Source organism: Sphaerodactylus townsendi, linkage group LG08 (assembly GCF_021028975.2).
Source record: "Sphaerodactylus townsendi isolate TG3544 linkage group LG08, MPM_Stown_v2.3, whole genome shotgun sequence".
NCBI classification, from domain to species: Eukaryota; Metazoa; Chordata; class Lepidosauria; order Squamata; family Sphaerodactylidae; genus Sphaerodactylus; species Sphaerodactylus townsendi.
The window spans coordinates 15,902,929-15,924,065 of record NC_059432.1 but is presented as its reverse complement, the minus strand read 5'-3'; the positions used below and the strand labels follow the sequence as shown (position 1 = coordinate 15,924,065).

Genomic DNA, 21,137 nt, shown 5'->3' with positions numbered 1-21,137 from the left:
CATGTTTGTGTCATATCTCCCTTTTAAGACCTTTCCCTCCTTATTCCACCAATCCTCGCTTTCACTGTTTCTCCGGATTCTCTTCCCCACAGAATAGGTTCTTGGGGAAAGAGAAATAAAATATTAAAGATCGTCTTTCCTTGCAACAATGTATCATAGCTTTTATTGATCAAAGAGCACCTCACCGCAGAGAGGCCCCCCCTCTCTTGAGAGTTGAGTCACTATTACATATTTAAATGTGAATAATTCTTTGGCTAGAATGCAGGTAACTTATAGCTGAGTTGATTAACTGTGCACAAAGTCTTTGGTGCCCATGTACTCTTCACTAGATAAGGACACAACTGCTTTATTAATTGTTTCATGTTGTTGGCAGAAATTGTGTGCAAATAAAACTCACAGAGTGACCTTGGTCTCTTAGCCTAGCCCAGGAGTTCCCAAAGTGGGACTTGCCAAGTGTGGGTAGAAAGTGGTCAGGGCTGTGTGGGACTTTCGCCTAGCAAAACCTCCGATTGGTCACTGGAGATTTGATTGGCAGCTGTGCCACTGCTGCCACCACTTCACAAGGATATTCACTTTGTGACTGAAGGGAAGCTGTGGCAACTATTTTGTGCCTAGCTCCCCCTCCTGAATCAGCCATTTTGTAGCTCTGTCCACTTTGCTTTCTAAGAATCTCAAAGGTGTTCACCGAGCCTGCAAGGGGCAGGAAGGGCGGCATATAAATACAATAAAACAAACAAACAAACGGATTAGGCTTAAACAGATGTTGGGGACCCCCCGAGCCTTCAGGTTAGCCAAACTCATGGGATGATTGCGACAATAAATGGGAGAAGACTGGATCAAAAGCTCCAAATCCAAATACTCGCCAAGCCCGATCCTTGTTAGCTTCTGAGATCTGACATCAGGCTAGCCTGGGGTTGTCCATATGAGGGCAATTGCTTGACAGTCCCTCTGTTTTTGTTAATTTCAGGCAGGCAGCAACATCAGAGAGTTGGCTTGCTGCTGGCAGCTTGTTCTTGGCTTGGTGGGCCGCAAGTGGTCTATGCAGAGTGCAGCATGAGCAGAAGAGACATCTCTGTCAACTTCCCCTCTGTGTGTGCATAAGGCCTTCCTGACCATTCAACAGAAAAAAGCTTTTCTGATTTGTATGGAGTTCTGGGCACACACCCAAGCCTGCAAACACATTAGAGTTACTGCATTAGGATGCATTAAATCAGAAGGCACATTTCACATGAAGACGTGTGCAACACAGTCCTAAGCAGGGTTTGATTCTTCTCAACCCGCTGACGCCCACGGATTTAGAAGGCTGTGACCCTATTGAGGATTGGTGGATGATCTGTGCAGCCTGTAACATAGACAGGTTTCTGCTCCTTTCTCCGGGGTAAGAGTCCCTTGCTCTACTCAGTGGCTTGTACATTCAACACCACAAAAAATATGAAGGTATTAATTAGTATTGTATAATGCAGTGGTGGCAAACCTATGGCACGGGTGCCAAAGGTGGCACTCAGAGCCCTCTTTGTGGGCACGCACAAACAGAGTGCCCCCCCCCCCCACATCTAGGCTGGCCTGGGCCGCTTGGCTTGATTATTAGCAATAAACCTAAGACCTAGTTTTGGAGAAGCAGTGTAGGCAACCCTGTTAAGCGCTGTTAAACCCCACTGATTTTCATGCGAAGAACTAAACCACGATCCTTTACCTGGGAGTAAGCTCGGTTGCTGGCAATGGGGCTTGCTTCTGAGTAAACCCTCCTAGGGTCGTGAGTCACCCATTGGAAGAGCGGCACGGTTGCTCCAAAGCAAAGCCACTGACTACCACCAAGCTTACTCCCGAGTAACGCATGCCTTGGAGCCAACCGTTTTTTTCTCAGTATTCAGGTTAAATTGCCGGGTTGGCACTTTGCTACAAATAAGTGGCTTTTGGGTCGCAGTTTGGGCACTCGGCCTCGAAAAGGTTCGCCATCACTGGCATAATGCATCCTGTATAGTTGATACTCTCATGTCGTGCTCATATTCAAATGTATTTGACACATGCTATAAAGGATTGCCCAGCAATGCAACTTCAGACACTCGGCGACTGACAAGAAAAGGTATTAAAAACAAACGGGGATTAACTTTTTAATGTTTGAAAAAACAGGCTGGTGCATGAATCATCTGTATTCTTTCAGAGAAGGAGCCCTGAGTCTGAACAGGGGTCCTTCGGAGCCTAGAAAGGTCTCTTATCCGCCCAGGGGGCTATATTAGACCTCTGAGTCACGGAGGTTTTGCATAGCTGGTGTTTGGTTGCAAGCCTTTTATGGACTCTCTCATCAGAGATATCAGTATCTGCATTATAGCTGCTATCTATTCTTAGGTGACACTTCAGCGGGACTGACCAGGCAAGAGACAACAAAGATCATTATTTTAAATGCTTTAATTTCGAAACAAACCAAAGAATCTACATTTTTAAAAAACCAGAAATACCCACCTCTTTCCCCTCCCCCCCTCTGTTTCACAGAGTCTTTTGGGGTCCCTGGCGTAAAAGAGATATACAATGTCTTACAGCGTGACACTCAACGGACCCGGGCCATGGGGGTTCCGGCTACAAGGAGGGAAGGACTTCAACATGCCGCTGACCATCTCCAGGGTAAGTGCTGGCAACTAAAAAAAAACTGCTTGAATTTTGCTTGAGTGGGAAATCAACAGCTAGCCTGGCAAACAGACCCGGGCTGCCTGAAAGATTTTAACTTGCATTTTAAAAAAATATATGCTTGGAAGTGATAAAAGGATTGTGGAATGGTGTCGACAATTACAGCGCTGTGAGAAACGCCGGCAGGAAAGTGCGTGTGTTCTTCTGTGGTGCGTCTGCCTCGTTGCAAACATGTGGCAAGGGCAAGGTATAAACGTTTGAAATGGATGGAGAAAATGGGGGGAGGGAGTTAACATGCAGCAGCTGCCCAGTTTTAGCCGTCTTTTTGACCTGTCTCAAAATTTCTCTGGCTCATTCCGCACACGCAGAATAATGCTCTTTCAAACTGCTTTCAGTGCTCTTTAAAGCTGTGCAGAATAGCAAAATCCACTTGCAAACAGTTGTGAAAGTGGTTTGAAAATGCATTATTTTGCGTGTGCGGAAGGGGCCTCTGTCGACATGTGAACGGGAAATGGTGACATGAGTGTTTGATCCTGGATGATGTCGCCCTTCGTCTGTAAAAGTCCACATTGCCACAGAATGAAATGGAATGGAGTGACTGTGACAAACAGAAGTACCGAGTTTCCTGTCATTTCTACTTCCTCACACTTGACCAATAGTTTCAGGGTTACAACCTGATGTGCTTTTTCTCCTCCTTGTGTGTGTGTGTGTGTGTGGGGGGGGGGGGGGGCGTCCAGAATGATTAGTTACGAAGGTAGCTACCAGTTACCAGTGCCAAAGAGAATCAAAATGTTCCTTGCCTGCGGCAGCGATGTTAATTTGCTTTTTCTTAGCAAAGACATGAAAAAAATAATTTTAGAATCATCTTGAATTCAATTAAGCAAAGGCCTGTGCGGTGTGGGGGAAAAAATATCTTGCATGATCCAGGAACTGGGTTTTCAGCTCAAGTAATGTCTTGCTTAATAATTAATTAACCAGAGCAATTAGCATCGACCACTCAGTCTCTGGCATCGACTCCCCTGCAGAGTTGTTAGAGGGCTAACCAGAAGACGGCTGCTCTTCGCCTGCCATCTATTATAGAAACCTCCAGAAACAATTCAGGCATTGCAAAAATCTGTCAGTCCTACTTGTGCTTATATTTCAAGATGTTTTGCTTCTCATCTAGATGCTCAGGGGCCGGGGGGAAAGGGGTTTTTGCACCCTTCTTTTCTCATGTTGACTGATGCACACCGTCTCAAATTTAGCTTTGAATGGACTGATGAAAAACATACTTGCCGTGTGCGGTAAGGACAAAATTACCTGGGTGTGTTAAGGTCAAAACTTATCTGTGATGTAGATTCCAGGTATTAGGCTTGCCATGTTGTCTGAAGAATTATCTTGCTGCCTCTGGGGCCCTGTGGCTGGAGGAGTCGTTTATTAAAAGTGTTTATATGCCGCTTTCCTGACATTGAAAACAGATTTTCCTGGCGGATTCTGAACAGTTTGTTGCATTTTTCTCTGCTCCTTCATTTCATCCTCATAGCTGTAACCCTGTGAGGTAGATGAGGCTGAAAAAGAGTGACTGGCCCGAGTCTTGGGCTGCCAGTCTCCAGGCGGTAGCTGGACATCTCCTTGGATTACAACTAATCCCCAGCCGACAGAGAGCAGTTCACCTGGTGCAGGGGTCTGCAACCTGCGGCTCTCCAGATGTTCATGGACTACAATTCCCATCAGCCCCTGCCAGCACAGCCAATTGGCTGCAGACCCCAACATGGCCGTAGGTTGCAGACCCCTGACCTGGTGAAAATGGCCGCTTAGGAAAAAGGACTCTATGGCATTATACCCCATGGAAGCCCCTCCCCTCCCCTCCCCAAACTCCAAACTTCTCAGGCTCCACTCCCAAAATCTCCAGGTATTTCCCAACTGGGAGTTGTCAACAATGGGAGACATTTTATAAAGATACTAAATCCTCCCACCCACCCAGTGGCCAGAAATTAATCCGTTTGTGCCTGATGGTGAAGATCTGTGTAATTTTAATTGTAGTAGGTGTTTTTCAAGCACAGTGCCTTCATTTGCAATAAGAGTTGTAATCGCAGGAGATCTCTCGCCATCACCTCTAGCCATCGCTTCCTCGTGGTGTGGAGTAATGAACACAACATGCATTCAGCAGCTGTACCACTGGCAATAGTCCTTCTAATCATGGTAGGGAACTGTGCAGAAGTTCCCTACCTGTGAGCCGCCTGCAAGAGCTCCCCCTACTGGATGGCTGTCCAATCTGCATGATACCAATATGGTGTCTGCGCTGCCACATAGCTTAAAGGGGACGTTGGCCACTGGATATCCATGGGAAAGTTTTAAAATCTAACTTACCACATTGTGAGAATGATACTAGAGGAATATGATAGCCTGCTTCCAGTTTTCAGGAAGAAAAAAAAAGATCTTGACATATTATTAGTAAGAAATCAGCAGGGATACCATAGGCACAGAATGCCAATGACCCTGGTCATCCTGAGTGCCCATTCTGTTAGGAAAGATTTGCGATTATCCATCCTATCAATTCTGTGACCTGAAAAGACTGCAATTCTTTAGGACTGCACTGTGTAAATATAATATAGACATACAACACTAACTAGAAAAAGAATAGACTGCATAATAAACCTACAGTTCCATAATAAGACATTTATAAAATGTTAAGATAGAACAGTGATGGCGAACCTTTTCAAGACCGGGTGCCCAAATTGCAACACAAAACCCACTTATTTATCGCGAAGTGCCAACATGGCAATTTAACCGGAATACTGAGGTTTTAGTTTAGCAAAAACGGTTTGCTCCAAGGCGTGCGTTACTCAGGAGTAAGCTTGGTGAAGCAACCGTGCAATGCTTCGAATGGGTGAATCACGACCCTAGGAGGGTTTACTCAGAAGCAAGGCCAACCTAGATATGTGTGTGTGTAGGGGTGTGTGTGATTTCCGCTCCCACTACATGACGAACTCTGTGCGCGCGTGCCCACAGAGAGGGCTCTGAGTGCCACCTCTGGCACGCGTGCCGTAAGTTCGCCACCACTGAGATAGAACTTCAAACACACAATTTCCTAAGAACATTCTAATACTCAACAAATGGTAACCAGTCCTTAACATATTTGAGAAATAATCTCCCTTTCCCTCGTCACTTTGTATATTGTAATCTAATCCATGAATGTAAAGAACCAAACCTTACAAAGCTTCGTCTTAGGTAAAATTGTTTCTTTCCCACTCTGTGCAACTAAGAGTCTTGCGGATGTCATCCAATTGATCAAGGATTCATTCATGTTTTCTTTTTTATCATGGTTATTTGTGCATATCTTGAAAGGATCAACAGTGGATTGTATGGAACCCTATAATTCAAAATTGGAATAAGCACTTGTCTAGCTAGTATTTCTTCACCTCTCTAACACTTTCCGAAAGTTTTCACTGTTACCTTACAAAAACTTATTTGAGTAAGACTGTCACTTGAGTAAGACTGCTACTACCACGCAGAGGTGGGATCTAGCAGGTTCTCACAGGTTCCCGAGAGTAGGTTACTAATTATTTGTGTGTGCCGAGAGGGGGTTACTAATTGGTGATTTTGTCACGTGATTTTTGCCTTAGTTACGCCCCTCCTCTCAGCAGTAGCGTGCAGAACTTGAAGCAGTCTAGCAGGAGGTGCACCGGGGTGCATGGCAGCCTGCGCCTGCGTGCATTCGTTTCCCGCCCAAGGACCGGCGCAGTGGCTGCGTCCTTGCCAGAGCCCTGCCCAGGAATGCCCTGCCCCTGGAATGCCCGGCCATGCCCCCATCGTGCCCCGCCCAGCCCCATTGGCGCTACGCCACAGTTTGAATCCCCCCACCATGGGAACCTGTTACTAAAATTTTTGGATCCCACCACTGCTACCAGGCTTTTTTGGGGGCGGGGGGGGGGGGGGGGTTGTGTTTGTCAAATGTAAGACATTTTTGTTTTAGAGAAATACCGAGCGAAAAACCAAGAAATATCTGTATGAAATTTAGTAAACATCTCTGCTGAAATATTACGTTATGTTTCCAGTGGCCGTTTTAATATTTTGGGGGCTTCTGCAAAAGTCCTGGATGGGGCACCAGAAGACCAGCCACCCCCCTGCTGATCTTACCCTCCAGGGCCTATCAAAGTGTGACCCTTATCCTGTGTGCTGTGGGTGCAGGAGTTACTGCTGCGAGCCTGCTGCCTCAGCCCCAGACAGGGCAGGCATGCATGAGCAGTGGCAGAATAGCATTCTTCTTCATCTCCCCACTCCTTTTTTTGGGGGGGGTGTGGAGTTATGGGTGGTTGGGGCCCCTTACAGCATAGGTTTGAGGCAGCTGCCCCTAATTTCAGTTGACTGAAACCAACTTGGCTGTTTAAGTTAGATCTTGGAGGGATCCAGAGTTCATCTTTGCATATGGTTACTGTTGGCAGCCCTTGTACTAAGTTTAGCTCCATATGAACTGGTTTGCATACTCATTGCCTGTTGTCTGTGGCATCACGAGCATGTATTAATGGGCCAACACATACCTAAGATAAAAGATGGTGCTTCCATCATCCAACGTCTAGTCTTTCAGTGGCAATGGTTCATATGTTTGACTAATGAAGCAGTGGCTTAGGAGGTTAAGAGCAGGTGCATTCTAATCTGGAGGAACCGGGTTTGATTCCCCGCTCTGCCGCCTGAGCTGTGGAGGCTTATCTGGGGAATTCAGATTATCCTGTACACTCCCACACATGCCAGCTGGGTGACCTTGGGCTAGTCACAGCTTCTCGGAGCTCTCTCAGCCCCACCTACCTCACAGGGTGTTTGTTGTGAGGGGGGAAGGGCAAGGAGATTGTAGGCCCCTTTGAGTCTCCTACTGGAGAGAAAGGGGGGATACAAATCCAAACTCTTCTTCTTCTTCTTCTTCTTCTTCTTCTTCTTCTTCTTCTTCTTCTTCTTCTTCTTCTTCTTCTTCTTCTTCTTCTTCTTCTTCTTCTTCTTCTTCTTCTTCTTCTTCTTCCTTTTCACACTTCAAGTGGGTTGCTTTTCTTTAATATTTTTTTACAAATGCCACAAATCTGTTTATTAATTTACACTGTTACCCATCACATTTTATTTTCAAAGCCAACTTTTCCCCCAAAAAGTCGCATAACTGCTCCGGGGATCGGGAGGTGGGGTTGTGACAACACAGGCTCCACCTAGCAGCTGCTCTTCACTGGTGGCTCTTCCATTCAAGCTCTGCCGTGTTGAAAGAAGGCTCTGCATCCAGTGTCTTAGGACTGATATAAATAGGAGTCCAGTGGCACCATAAAGACCACCAGCATTTCATTTGTGCATTAGCTGTTGTGGACTAGAGTCTATGCTGAAATAAAAGCTTATAAATAGGAGAAAGCTTCAGGTGGAATGCATTTTGCCAGTTTCAGGGTGCCAGAAGACTACGGGCGTTTTCCCACTTACCTTCTGCCCCGCGCTACTGCAGGCAAGTAGCGCGGGGCCCCCCGGCACTCCCCACTACAGGGGCGGCGACAACGCAGCCACCCCGAGGCTGCCGCTGTTGCACCCCCTCAGCACGCGTCATTCCTAGCGCTCTTCCAAACGGCGCCTTTTGATGACCCTTCGCAGAGCGCAGGGTCGTGGGGAAGCCCGGGTGTGCACCAGAAATGACGCGCGCTGAGAGCAGCGCGTGGCATACGGGGGGTCGTGGCAAGTGGGGAAATGCCCTATGTTTGCCGCAATAGATAAACATAGCTAAAGGATTATTCCTTTCGGCTAGAAGTACATACTCTATGCCAAAAAAGGCTTTCTGCTGCTGCCGCTAGAAATACATATGTTTATAAAGCAGAAAAATTGCCCCTATGACTTTTGCAACCTTGAGTTGCACATACCTCCTCTAACTCTGAAAAAAATATTAACGGATGGTTCACCTCCTCATGATTTATCTAAAGCACAGTATGCAAACATTTATCGTATTTGTTACATTACAATAAAAACATTAGCGTATCTCATAGCTAAATGCTTACCAGTCTTTTTTTTTTCACCATCAAATCACAGCTGAATGATGGTAACCCTATAGCAGTGATGGTTAACAAGGGACGTTGAGGAAATTATTAGGGAAAAAAAGATGTCTTTTAGAAAATGGAAGTCCAACTTAACTGATAAAGAATACCAGAGAGAACACAAATGGTGGCAAAAGAGAAGCAAGTTAGCTGTAAGGGAGGCAAAAAAGGATTATGAGGAACGCATGGCTGTGAACATCAAAACCAGCAACAAACAGTTCTTCAAGTACATCAAAAGCAGGAAGCCAGCAAGAGAAGCGGTAGGCCCGTTAGATGACAAAGGAACAAAGGGTGTGCTAAAAGATGACAGGGAGATTGCAGAAAAGCTGAATGAATTCTTTGCATCTGTCTTCACCCAAGAGGAGGTGAGGAAAATTCCTGCACCTGAACCAAGCTTCTTAGGAGGCGAATCCGAGGAACTAACGAAGATAGTGGTAGACAAGGAAGAAGTTCTGGCAGCCATTGATAAACTAAATGCTACCAAATCCCCTGGCCAGATTGCATTCACCCAAGAGTTCTTAAAGAGCTCAAGCATGAAATTGCTGATGTTCTCACTTTAATATGCAACTTATCCTTGAAATCAGGCTCCATCCCTGAAGACTGGAAGATGGCCAATGTCACACCAATCTTTAAGAAAGGATCTAGGGGGGACCCGGGAAATTACAGGCCAGTCAGTTTGACATCTGTTCCTGGTAAATTAGTAGAATCTGTCATTAAAGATAAAATTATAAAACATGTACAAAAGCAAAACCTGCTGAGAAAGAGGCAGCATGGCTTTTGCAGATGCATATCCTGTCTTCTAAACTTACTAGAGTGCTTTGAAAGGGATGTAAACAGGCATGTGGATAAGGGGGAACCAGTGGACATTGTCTACTTGGATTTCCAAAAAGGCTTTTGACAAAGTTCCTCACCAGAGACTATTGAGAAAATTCAGCAATGAAGGAAGAAGAGGGGAAGTCCTCCTATGGATTAAAAACTGGTTGAGAAACAGGAAGCGACGAATGGGTGTAAATGGGAAATTCTCAAACTGGAGCGATGTGGGGAGTGGTGTCCCCAAAAGGATCCGTATTAAGGACCAGTGCTCTTTACCCTATTCATAAATGACCTGGAAGTAGGGGTGGGTAGCGTGGTGGCCAAGTTTGCAGATGATACCAAATTATGTAGGGTGGTGAGAACCACAAAGGATTGCAAAAAAGGAGCTCAAAAGCGGACCTTGATAAATTAGGCGAGAGGGCTAAGAACGGCAAATGCAGGTCTATGTACCAAAATGCAAACTGATGAACATAGGGGTAAAAAAATTGGAAACTTCACATACAAGCTACAGGGGTCGAAAGTGCTATCAGTCACAGGGAACCAGGAAAGGGATTTAGGCGTCTTAGTTGATAGTTCCATGGGAATGTCAACTCAATGTATAACAGCTGTGAAAAAAGGCAAACTCTATGCTAGGGATAATCAGGAAAGGAATTGATAATAAAACTGCAAAGATTGTCATGCCCTTATATAAAGCATTAGATGCGACCACACTTGGAGTACTGTGTTCAGTTCTGGTCTCCACATCTCAAAAAGAATATTGAAGAGATAGAAAAAGTGCAGAGAAGGGCAACGGGGATGAGTTGAGGGACTGGAGGCACCTTCCTTATGAGGAAAAGGCTGCCCAGCGTTTAGGACTCTTTAGTTTGGAGAGGAGACGTCTGAGGGGGGATATGATTGAAGTCTATAAAATTATGCATAGGGTAGAAAATGTTGACAGAGAGAAATTTTTCTCTCTTTCTCACAATACTAGAACCAGGGGGCATTCATTGAAAATGCTGGGGGGAAGAATTAGGACTAATAAAAGGAAACACTTCTTCACGCAACGTGTGATTGGTGTTTGGAATATGCTGCCACAGGAGGAGGTGATGGCCACTAACCTGGATAGCTTTAAAAGGGGCTTGGACAGATTTATGGAGGAGAAGTCAATTTATGGCTACCAATCTTGATCCTCTTTGATCTGAGATTGCAAATGCAGCCAACAGTCCAGGTTAACAAGAGGAGCAACAGCACTTGGAAGGCCATTGCTTTCACATCCTACATGTGAACTCCCAAACGCACCTGGTGGGCCACTGCGAGTAGCAGAGAGCTGGACTAGATGGACTCTGGTCTGATCCAGCTGGCTTGTTCTTATGTTCTTATGTTCTTATAGCGAACCTTTTAGAGACCGAGATTACCCCAAATTGCAACCTTAAGCCCCCCCTTGTTGTCATAAGTGCCAACCCGACGAATTTGCCCTGAATGCTGAGGTTTTAGTTTAGAAAAAAAAACGGTTGGCTCCCTCTTCCTCCGCCCCATCCGCTCGAGCAGGGGCCAGTCTGCTCTAGCCTCCAGCAAGTCCCGTATGCACCGCTCTGTGCCTCTCTAGCATCTCTGCCTCCTCTGTGCCCCCCCCTCCGAGTTGGGCAGCAGCCACCAGAGCACAGGCACCAGGCCCACCAGCCAAATCCTCCCTGCTCACCGCGGTGTGCACACGTCATGCTCAGTGGCCCAGGCCAGCCTAAATGTGTGTGGGGTGTATGTGATTTTCCGCCCTCCACATGACAACTCTGTGTGTGCGTGCACAGAGAGGGCTCCGAGTGCCACCTCTGGCACCTGTGCCATAGGTTCGCCATTGCTGCCCTATAGGGTTTTCAAGGCAAGGGACAAACAGGATTACCATTTCCAGACTCAGTGTAACAATCCCGGTATTCCGTAGGGGTTCCCCGCCTAAGTATTGGCAAAGGCTGACCCTTCTTAGCTTACGAGATCTGATGAGACTGGGCTAGCCAGGGCTACCGAGGTTAGGGCGCTTACCAGCTACTAACATTAATTGAACATTTAAATAACAGGTGGCTTTTAATTAGTGCAGTTGGTTGAATATCAGTTATCCCCTTCTGGGAGGTCCAGGTGATCTAATTGCTGTTGAGTCTTTGAAAACACGCAGCACAGGAGTCCCAGTCAATCAGGAGGGCGACAGGTGAAGACGCATCTTTGTGTTCCAGTGAAATGGAGCATTGTGCTTAACGCCTTGTCATTTGTCTAAAAATAAGTGGGCTGAGTGGCGGGGGCTCTCAGACGCACGAAGTTTTAAGGTCACCCTGCAGCGTCCTACGCCTGAAATTCTGGAACGGAATATTTTCTTCCAGCAAGCAGGTGTGAAAAATACTTTTGCTTTCTTTAGCTCGGAGTTGAGGACATCCGATCACAAACGCAGTGATGACTCTTTTCTTTATAGTCCCCGCGGGCTCATCAAAGCCAATCCATGCAGCATGCCACCGAATCAGAACTGAAAGAAGCCACAGTACTGATAGTATAGTCTTGTAACTGTCCCAAAATGCTACTGTGCTAATCACAAGAAGTTGCTCATTCACAGAGCCCTGAGTTTCAGATCAACGTGGATGGTCACCTTTGTGATCCGGGACAGGAAGCGGCCACGTGTGCGGCTGCAAAGCGCATGGGCTTCTGGGGCTTGCCGTTTGCCACCCTGTCACAGGGCGGCAAACGGCAAGCCCCAGAAGGCCATGCGCTCCTGCGGCCGGGCGCATGGGAGGCTGCCGCACTGCCTTGTGCCCCCAAGGCAGTGCAGCAGCCTCCCAAAAATCGGGACAATTTGTAGAACCTGCGGGACGCGGGACAAATTGTCTAAAGGCGTGACTGTCCCGCCAAAAGCGGGACGGCTGGTCAGCCTATACTAGGGATACTAGGTTCCCCAGGCCATTGGTGGGGGATGGGGAATCTTGCCATCTTAAAATGCAGCTTAGGCCTAGACGTTGCCTCTGTGGTGATGTAATTTCCAGATGTGACATCATCACATCAACAATAATGAGGGAGACACTCTGGCATTTTGGCAAAAACTCTATGGTAGAAGGAGGAGGAGAGGAGGAGGAGGAGTAGTTAGGATTTATACCCAGCTTTGTTCTCCTGTACTGAGTCTCATAGTGGCTTACAAACTCCTTCCCTTCCTTTCCCCACAACAGACATCTTGTGAGACAGGTGGGGTTGAGAGAGTTCTGAAAGAACTGTGACTAGCCCAAGAAGAAGAAGAGTTTGGATTTATATCCCCCCCTTTCTCTCCTGTAGGAGACTCAAAGGGGCTTACAATCTCCTTGCCCTTCCCCCCTCACAACAAACACCCTGTGAGGTAGGTGGGGCTGAGAGAGCTCTGAGAAGCTGTGACTAGCCCAAGGTCACCCAGCTGGTGTGTGTGGGAGTGTACAGGCTAATCAGAATTACCCAGATAAGCCTCCACAGCTCAGGCGGCAGAGCGGAGAATCAAACCCGGTTCCTCCAGATTAGATACACGAGCTCTTAACCTCCTACGCCACTGCTGCTCCAAGCCCAGCAGAGAGTTCTGAAAGAACTGTGACTAGCCCAAGCCCAGCAGACTTTATGTGCAGGAACAGGATAACAAATCCCGACGTTCATCAGACAAGAGTCTGTCACTCATGTTTTTACCATGTAGTTTTGCCCAAGTACCAGAGCATCTCCCCTGTAGCTCTTGTGATGATGACTCTTCTGGAAGTGATGCTATCATAGCAGTGATCTGAAGACCTAGGTCTGTTTTAAGCCTGGTAAGATCCCTTCCCCAGGCGGGGGTCTGGCAACCCTAATGTGGACCGATCAGAAAACTTTTCTGATGTTGTAGAAAAGTAGAGTCATTAGGTAAATGCTCAGTTAGAGGTCTCTAGACCAAATGGAGCACTTAATGGAGTCCCCCCTACATACCCTGAGGGAACTCTGGACACATTTGCTTGCCTTCTTAAGAGGCAGGGCTCCAGGGTGGGGGGTATGGATGTAAGGAGTGGTAGAGGTTGCTGGGCAAGTCTAGATTGGGAAATTCCTAAAGATTCTGGGGATGGAACATGAGGATGGTGAGTTTTTGAGAGGGGAGAAACCTCTGCAGGGTATAATGTCATAGAGCAGTGGTGGTGAACCTTTGGTACTCCAGATGTTATGGACTACAATTCCCATCAGCCCCTGCCAGCATGACCAATTGGCCATGCTAGAGGGGGCTGATGGGAATTGTAGTCCATAACATCTGGAGTGCCAAAGGTTCGCCACCACGGTCATAGAGTCTACCCTCTAGAGCAGCCATCTTCTCCAGGGGGACTGATCTCTTGCATTTGGAGATCAATTGTACTTCCAAGAGATTGCCTTTCCCCACCTGGAGGCTAGCAACCTTAGCTTCAGCTCCAAAGAAGGAATAGGGCAGGGGTAGGGAACCTGCGGCTCTCCAGATGTTCAGGAACTACAATTCCCATCAGCCTCTGTCAGCATGGCCAATTGGCCATGCTGGTAGGGGCTGATGGGAATTGTAGTTCCTGAACATCTGGAGAGCCACAGGTTCCCTACCCCTGGAATAGTGATTTGCTATTTCTCTGAATGGAAATGTGCCTCTTCTTGGTGACTTAAGCCCTGTGAGACCAAACAACCCCCTACAAGAATATGGTGTGATTGGTGTTTGGAATATGCTGCCACAGGAGGTGGTGATGGCCACTAACCTGGATAGCTTTAAAAAGGGCTTGGGCAGATTTATGGAGGAGAAGTCGATCTCTGGCTACCAATCTTGATCCTCCTTGATCACAGATTGCAAATGCCTTAGCAGACCAGGTGCTCAGGAGCAGCAGCAGCAGCAGAAGGCCATTGCTTTCACCTCCTTCACGTGAGCTCCCAATGGCACCTGGTGGGCCACTGCGAGTAGCAGAGTGCTGGACTAGATGGACTCTGGTCTGATCCAGCTGGCTAGTTCTTATGTTCTTATCTTATGGTTCGTATCTTTTCTTCTTCAAGAGGCTTAAAGCAACTTGGGTGGGGAGAGAATTTCCAGCATGCTTCATATCCCCCCATGCTTTCTACCATGCTTCATATCCCCCCACTGCTCCTGTTCTGTACTAAAAGACTCTCTTGTCTAGAATTCCAATAATGGAATGCTAGTATTTCATGTACTTTAGCTGAAGTTGCCACCTCTAACTTGTGACCTTACTGGAGATTTGGGGAGGGTGTCCGGGGGAGGCAGAGTTTGGGGAGGGAAGGGGTCTCAGCAGGATGTGATGACATGGACTCCACTTCTGACACTGCCATTTTTCTGGGGGATCAGATCTCTGCAGATTAGTTGTCAATCTGGGAGAACTCCAGGTCCCACCTTGGCATTGGCAACCATAATTTTAATGCTCTATTTTCAAAAAAAACACAGAGAAGTGTATGGAGGGAACAGTAAGTTGTGACAACAGGATGAGCAGTCAGGTCATTTTGGAGAGAGAGAGGTGGTACATGGGTCCACTATCCTGTACAGGTCTTCTCAGAGTGACTCCAGGAATGCCACTTGCTGCCTGTAGTACCAAATCATCCCCCAGTGTACGCATGGTTCAGAGGCAGAGTGCTGATCCAGTCTCCTTGGGTGCATTTTCTATTCTTTCATTTGGCTATCTGAGGTCGTTTCCCCACTCACCTGCTGCTGCGCACTACTCTCCCCAAGTAGCGCGGGGTCCCCCGGCACTCCCCACTACAGGGGCCGCGACAACGCAGCCGCCCCGCCCCTCAGCGCGCGTCATTCCTGCCGCTTCTCGAAACGGCGCCTGCATGGGTTCGTGGGGAAGCCCGGGAGCGCGCCAGAAATGACGCGCACTGGCAGTAGCACGCAGCATCCTTTGGTCGAGGTAAGTGGGGAAACGACCTGAGTTGATTCTCAGTAATGCAGTACCATTATTTGGTTGTAGCTTCTTCTTTTTTTGCAGTCTTCCCCACCACAAGCAATTCTAAATCATCCAGTTTTCTAAAGTGGTCGTTCATTCCTTGCCATGAATGTGCACTTGAGAGCAAATCGGGTGTCACAACAATTTTTTTTTTTCTCGAGAGTTGCGTTATGACAAGTGTTTAACATTTCTGGATAGGCACCCAGAGGTGGGATCCAGCAGGTTCTCACAGGTTCCCGAGAGTAGGTTACTAATTATTTGTGTGTGCCGAGAGGGGGTTACTCATTGGTGATTTTGTCACGTGATTTTGGCCTTAGTTACGCCCCTCCTCTCAGCAGTAGCGCGCAGAACTTGAAGCAGTCTAGCAGGAGGTGCACTGGTGTGCGTGGCAGTGTGCGCCTGCGTGCATTCGTTTCCCGCCCAAGGACCGGCGCAGTGGCTGCGTCCTTGCCACAGCCCCAGCCAGGAATGCCCCGCCCCGGAATGCCTGGCCATGCCCCCGTCATGCCCCGCCCAGCCCCATTGGCGCTACGCCACAGTTTGAATCCCACCACCATGGGAACCTGTTGCTAAAATTTTTGGATCCAACCACTGTAGGTACCTCATCAGCATTCAGAGGCTGAGAATTTAATTGTTTTGTATGCGTGTACCTTCTGTGGAAACTGGGGTGGGGCAGCAAGGAGCTCCTCCAAAAATCAGGCCATGCATGGTAGTTAGGGATAGAACAGAGGTGTGCAACCTGTGGCTCTCCAGATGTGGGTCTCCATGGTGGCAGGGGCTGATGGGAATTGTAGTCCGTGAACATCTGGAGAGCCGCAGGTTGCAGACCCCTGGGATAGAAGATGGAAGGCTGTCACAGGGAATGTCAAACGTTGTCCCTGCAGATATCTAGTTCAGTATACCCCCTAACTGTGAGCATCATTACAATGTACATTTCCCCACCCTCGTCAGCAGCAGCCATTAATGAATGCAAGAATCTATCTTATACTGATCGTTCAAGGTCAGTATTGTCTACTTTGCCTGGAAGCAGTTCCTTCGAGTCTCAGGTGGAAGTCTTTCTCATCTTTTAATTCTTGACCCTTTTCAACTGGAAATGCCAGGGATCAAACATGGGGTTATGTGTACGCAAAACAGATGTTCTACCACTGAGCCATGAAATGGCAAGTTATTGTGTCAGTACCCTGGGTAAACTGAACCAGGTGTCATGGAGGAGAAGGAGGGAAGTTGTCATTGGGTTTCCGGTTCGTTTGGTACAGTTAGCTAATTTTGGACTCTGAGCATAATGCCCCCATCTTTCAGACAGTTTCTCCAGCCTGCTTTTGGGACCACCTTGCTGTGTGGTGCCCCCCCCCCCCCCCGATTGTTGGTCCTGACGTTGCCATTGATTTGGATATTAGTTCCAAGTTCTTCTTTAAGTGAATGGACCAATCGTAGAAATAGACCAGTTACCTCTCCATTGGCAAATGGGCCTGAAAGAAAGTTTCTAATTCTCAGAGAAGGAATTCTGTTCAGTGATTTGCCCACATGGAGGGAATTTAAAAAGCCAAGGATCCAGTTGAGATTTAAAAGTCGTGCATGACAAGCCTGCCGTCTGATACACCAGCAGTTGTGTAATGTAAAGCCGAGGTTTTCCAACACTGTGAGATTTGCTTCTAAATTTTACTTTTGGAGCACAGCTTACAAGCAACTCCGCACTACATCCTCCCTCCTTCCCTAGCATAAAATGTAAAAATCTGTCCTCGGTGAACACTGAGCAAGCTTATATGTTTTACTTTTCATGTGTAATGTTTATAAACATATAGCATTATGATCAATAGGCTGTATTGTATAGCCATAGTGCACATCATATGTAGAGGCAGTCCCAGATATTGCCATTAAATCTCCCAGTGTTTCACTTCCTGGCCTCATGACTGTCTTGCAAGAAAGTTGCAACCCACCTCTGGATCCCAATATGTAAACCATTGCAATGAGAAAGTATGTTTTTGGGGCTGTAAAATAAACCCCATTCCTCTAAAATGGCCCCGCAGAAAGTGTTAGGAAGCTTTTTTTCTTCTGCCAGTATTAACTGAAATATTATAAAAGCTGAATATACTGCACTAACTCCTTGGTGTAAAGGAGCTGGCGGGATGAAGTGGTTAAGAGTGGTAGACTCTAATTTGGAGAACTGGGTTTGATTCTGGAGTCCTCCACACGAGCAGCAGACTCTAATCTGGTGAACTGGGTTTGGTTCCCTGCTTCTCCATTTGAAGCTTGCTCAGTCCACGTGGAGCCAGGCAATGGCAAACCACCTCCCAGCGTCTTTTGCCTTAAAAACCCTATGGCTGTGGTGGCGAACCTATGGCACTCCAGATGTTCATGGACTACAATTCCCATCATCCCCTGCCAGCATAGCCAATTGGCCATGCTGGCAGGGGCTGATGGGAATTGTAGTCTATGAACATCTGGAGTGCCATAGGTTTGCCAACACTGCCCTATGGGGTTGCCATATGTCAGCTGTGACTTGACAGCACACAAGCACACAACTCATTGGTGTAAAGCTGTGTATTAACCATGTAAACCTTAAGACAGAGACGTGATCAAGTCATGCAATGATTTAGATGATTTCACAACTGTGGAACTGGTCCTAAAAGTATATAAAAAAATCTCCATGCTACCCTAAACATTATAAGGCAATTTTCATCTGAAAACATCCTTCCCCATTTCCCTTGCCCATGCATCATTCTGTGAAGAAAGATTCTCCTCCAAAACGGCATTGCAACCATAACCTTTTTTTTGGTACAGACTGAGAATATGTTACTCCTATCCCAGAGATGCCCTTGCTGCTTCCAAGACTTTAGATTAAATCGAATCTCTTTTTCCAGCCTCTGATCAAAATAAAGCAGTTGCGAATGACCTCTTTGGCGTCTCGTCGCTTCCACGCTCCATCGACAGCTGGAAACTTTCATTAAATAATGATATTCATGCAATTTTCAAGTATTGCTCATTGTATGCCAGGTTATCCCCCCCCCCCCCTTTCATCCTCACTTTCTCTCCCTGGCGGCTTTTATAACCATTGACGTTTCATTTTACCGTCATAAAAACCCGGTCTTAAATGCTAAGGGCAGCTGTATGAACTCAATATAGCTTATAAGACTGCCCCGATGGGAAGAAACATCAGAGGGCTGACACCCATTTTCATTGATCCAGCATGGACAGAGACTGGCGCGATCCAGTGCCAGAGTCTGCTAAGATCAGGGCCTAGGAGGAAAATCTGTCTGGCAAAGTCTAACGGCAGTGAATCACTGTCCGTTATAGGCCAGTGCAGTAGCAGCAGTGATAGAACACATTCTTTGCATGTTAACATTCTTGGGTCCCATCCCTGGCATCTTCCACTAAAAAGATCTCAAGTAACAAAGATGGAAAGACCGTGGAGGTCATTCAAAGAGGACAATAACTGGACCAAATGGATAAATTGGCTTTGTTCCATCCAGGGCAGTTTCGTGCGTTTGAGGTCGGCAGTTGGAAAGTTCATTTGTGGAACTGACTTGTATAGCTTTTTACTCATAAGATTCCATATTGTCCTGTATCCCAATGCTGGCTTGAGGCATTTATTATTTTCATGGTTCCGTTGTTTGGATGTCTAGGATTTGCAGCTTTTCAAAGAAATTGCATAGTCCAGGGGTCTGCAACCTATGGCTCTCCATATGTTCATGGACTACAAATCCCATCAGTTGGCCATGCTGGCAGGGGCTGATGGGATTTGTAGTCCATGAACATCTGGAGAGCCGCAAGTTGCAGACCCCTGGCATAGCCAGTCCAGAATTGGCATCAATACTCAATAAACAGAACCCCTGAAACTAAATACACTATAGGATATAGAATCCATGGGTGCAGTCAGAGGTTAGAATGCGGACTATGCATCATCTTTATTTTGGAGTATAGAATAATCAGGAATGCTCCATATGAAACCTTTGGTCCCACCCTCACTGCTGGGGTCCTAGCAGCAACTTATCAGTCTTTAAAGCTCTTCCCAAGAATTCCTATAAATCTAAAAAAATTCTTCTCACTTTCCCCCCCCAGTTAGGCTGAATCAAATTAGCAATTCCTTCAACTCAATAGCGAATATATTGGTTTCTTCCAACGTACTTCACTCAAGAACTACATCTTGCCGTGTGCTTCTTATTATATGCAACTCTCTGCTCATGAAGAGCTACTGAGCGTGAAAATAACTACCTGCATCGTTAAAAGACAGCTTCCGTGTTAGTGAACAGAGGCTGCTTAATGACTTTATGAGGTTAAGAGCCCATAATTAGAAGCTCAGCGGAGAAGTTGAAAGCAAAGTTGTTTGGGCTGCAGATGGGAAATTCTTTTTTTCAGGTGAATTCCTTTTTGTTAGCACTGGGCCGTAAGAAATGTCATACAGCACTGCAGAGCTGTTGAATGAAAAAAAAACACCCTCACTTTCCTCTGGCGCCGTAGAGCATATTATTTATTTTATTTATTTATATTTCAAATTTATAGGCCGCCTCTTCCCCAAGGGGCTCGAGGCGGCTTCCAACATGGCTGTTCTCTGACAGCAGCTCCAACAGCATAAATTAACACATTTAAAATCCAGCATAAATTAACACATTTAAAATCCAGCAACAATCATATACAATTTAACCAAAACACCTATCAAACGGTAAAAAACGGGGTTTCCAATCCCAAGGCTAAAAAGGAGAATTAAATAATAGAAGATAGGTAGATGTAAGGCCCTTTAGATAGAATCAACAGTGGCCCGACCAGCCAACAAGGGATGGGCAAATGCAGCCCCTCAAGCCAATTCCGATGTTTCAGTGCGGGGTAGTAAAACCGCTGCCAGCTTTCCAAAAGCCCGTGAATAGTCCTGTTTTGCAGGCTCCCGCGGAACTCACTCGCTGTCCCGGGCAGAGGGCCCGGACTGATTGAGGTAGAGCCCCATCAGGCAGGCCAGAGCCGAAGCGCCCTGGCTCCGGCCGCAGGCCAGCCGCATCGCCGCTGGGGCCGGGGTCACCAGTGCCCGCCACCGCTGAGCGAAGTGGCCTACGCGGGGATATAAGTGCGGTCCCCAGAGGCGAGGGCCCCATGCCGCTGCAAGGCCTTGGGGCAAAGGTTATTACCAACACCTTTGAAGATTTATCCGAACTCCACTGGGACAGTGCAGACGGCATAGCACAGGGGTGATATGCGATCTGAATAATCACCACTCTGCCAGAAGCCGTAGCTCATGCATCTGGACCAGCTTCAGCCTGATCAATCGCGGAAGGGAAGGCCCGCCAGAAAGCGAAGTTACAGTAATCTAGCCTCGAGGTGATCACGATGGATCAATAATGCGGCTGTACGGGCCGAGAGATAGCTAAACTTCCGCTTCTGGCGGTGATGAAAAACGCACTCCGGTTACATGGGCCACCTGGCTCTCCATTGTCAAGGCAGAGTCCAGGCGGACCCCCAGGCTGTTGGATTAAGTTTTAACCTACTCTGCCTTATTGAGTTGAAGGCTGACTGGCAGGCAGGAATGGACCCTTGATATTTATTTATTTTGATACTGATACCTCATTTTTCTCCCCAGAGGGTACGCAAAGTGACTCACAACATCATCCGCCCCTCAGTTCATTTTTGTCCTCATAGCAACCCTGTGCAGTAAGTTAGGTTGAGAGAGAGATCAACTAACCCAAGGTCACCCAGCAAGCTTTCATGGAAGAATGGAGATTCAAACTTGGCTGTCCCAAATGCCAGTCAAGCCATTAAACCCCACTGGAGTTACCAGACAGAACCGTAATGGGTG

General features: G+C 47.0%; 1 protein-coding gene across 1 annotated transcript in view; it reads left to right on the top strand.

Annotated features, from left to right (window-relative positions):
• LDB3 (LIM domain binding 3) overlaps window positions 1–21,137 on the top strand; it is a 237,885-nt gene that overhangs the window by 25,889 nt on the left and 190,859 nt on the right. Inside the window, exon 2 of the mRNA XM_048506860.1 lies at window positions 2,491–2,619. Within this exon, the coding sequence (XP_048362817.1) occupies window positions 2,527–2,619 (93 nt within the window). The 5' untranslated portion in view covers window positions 2,491–2,526. The remainder of the gene's footprint in view (window positions 1–2,490; window positions 2,620–21,137) is intronic.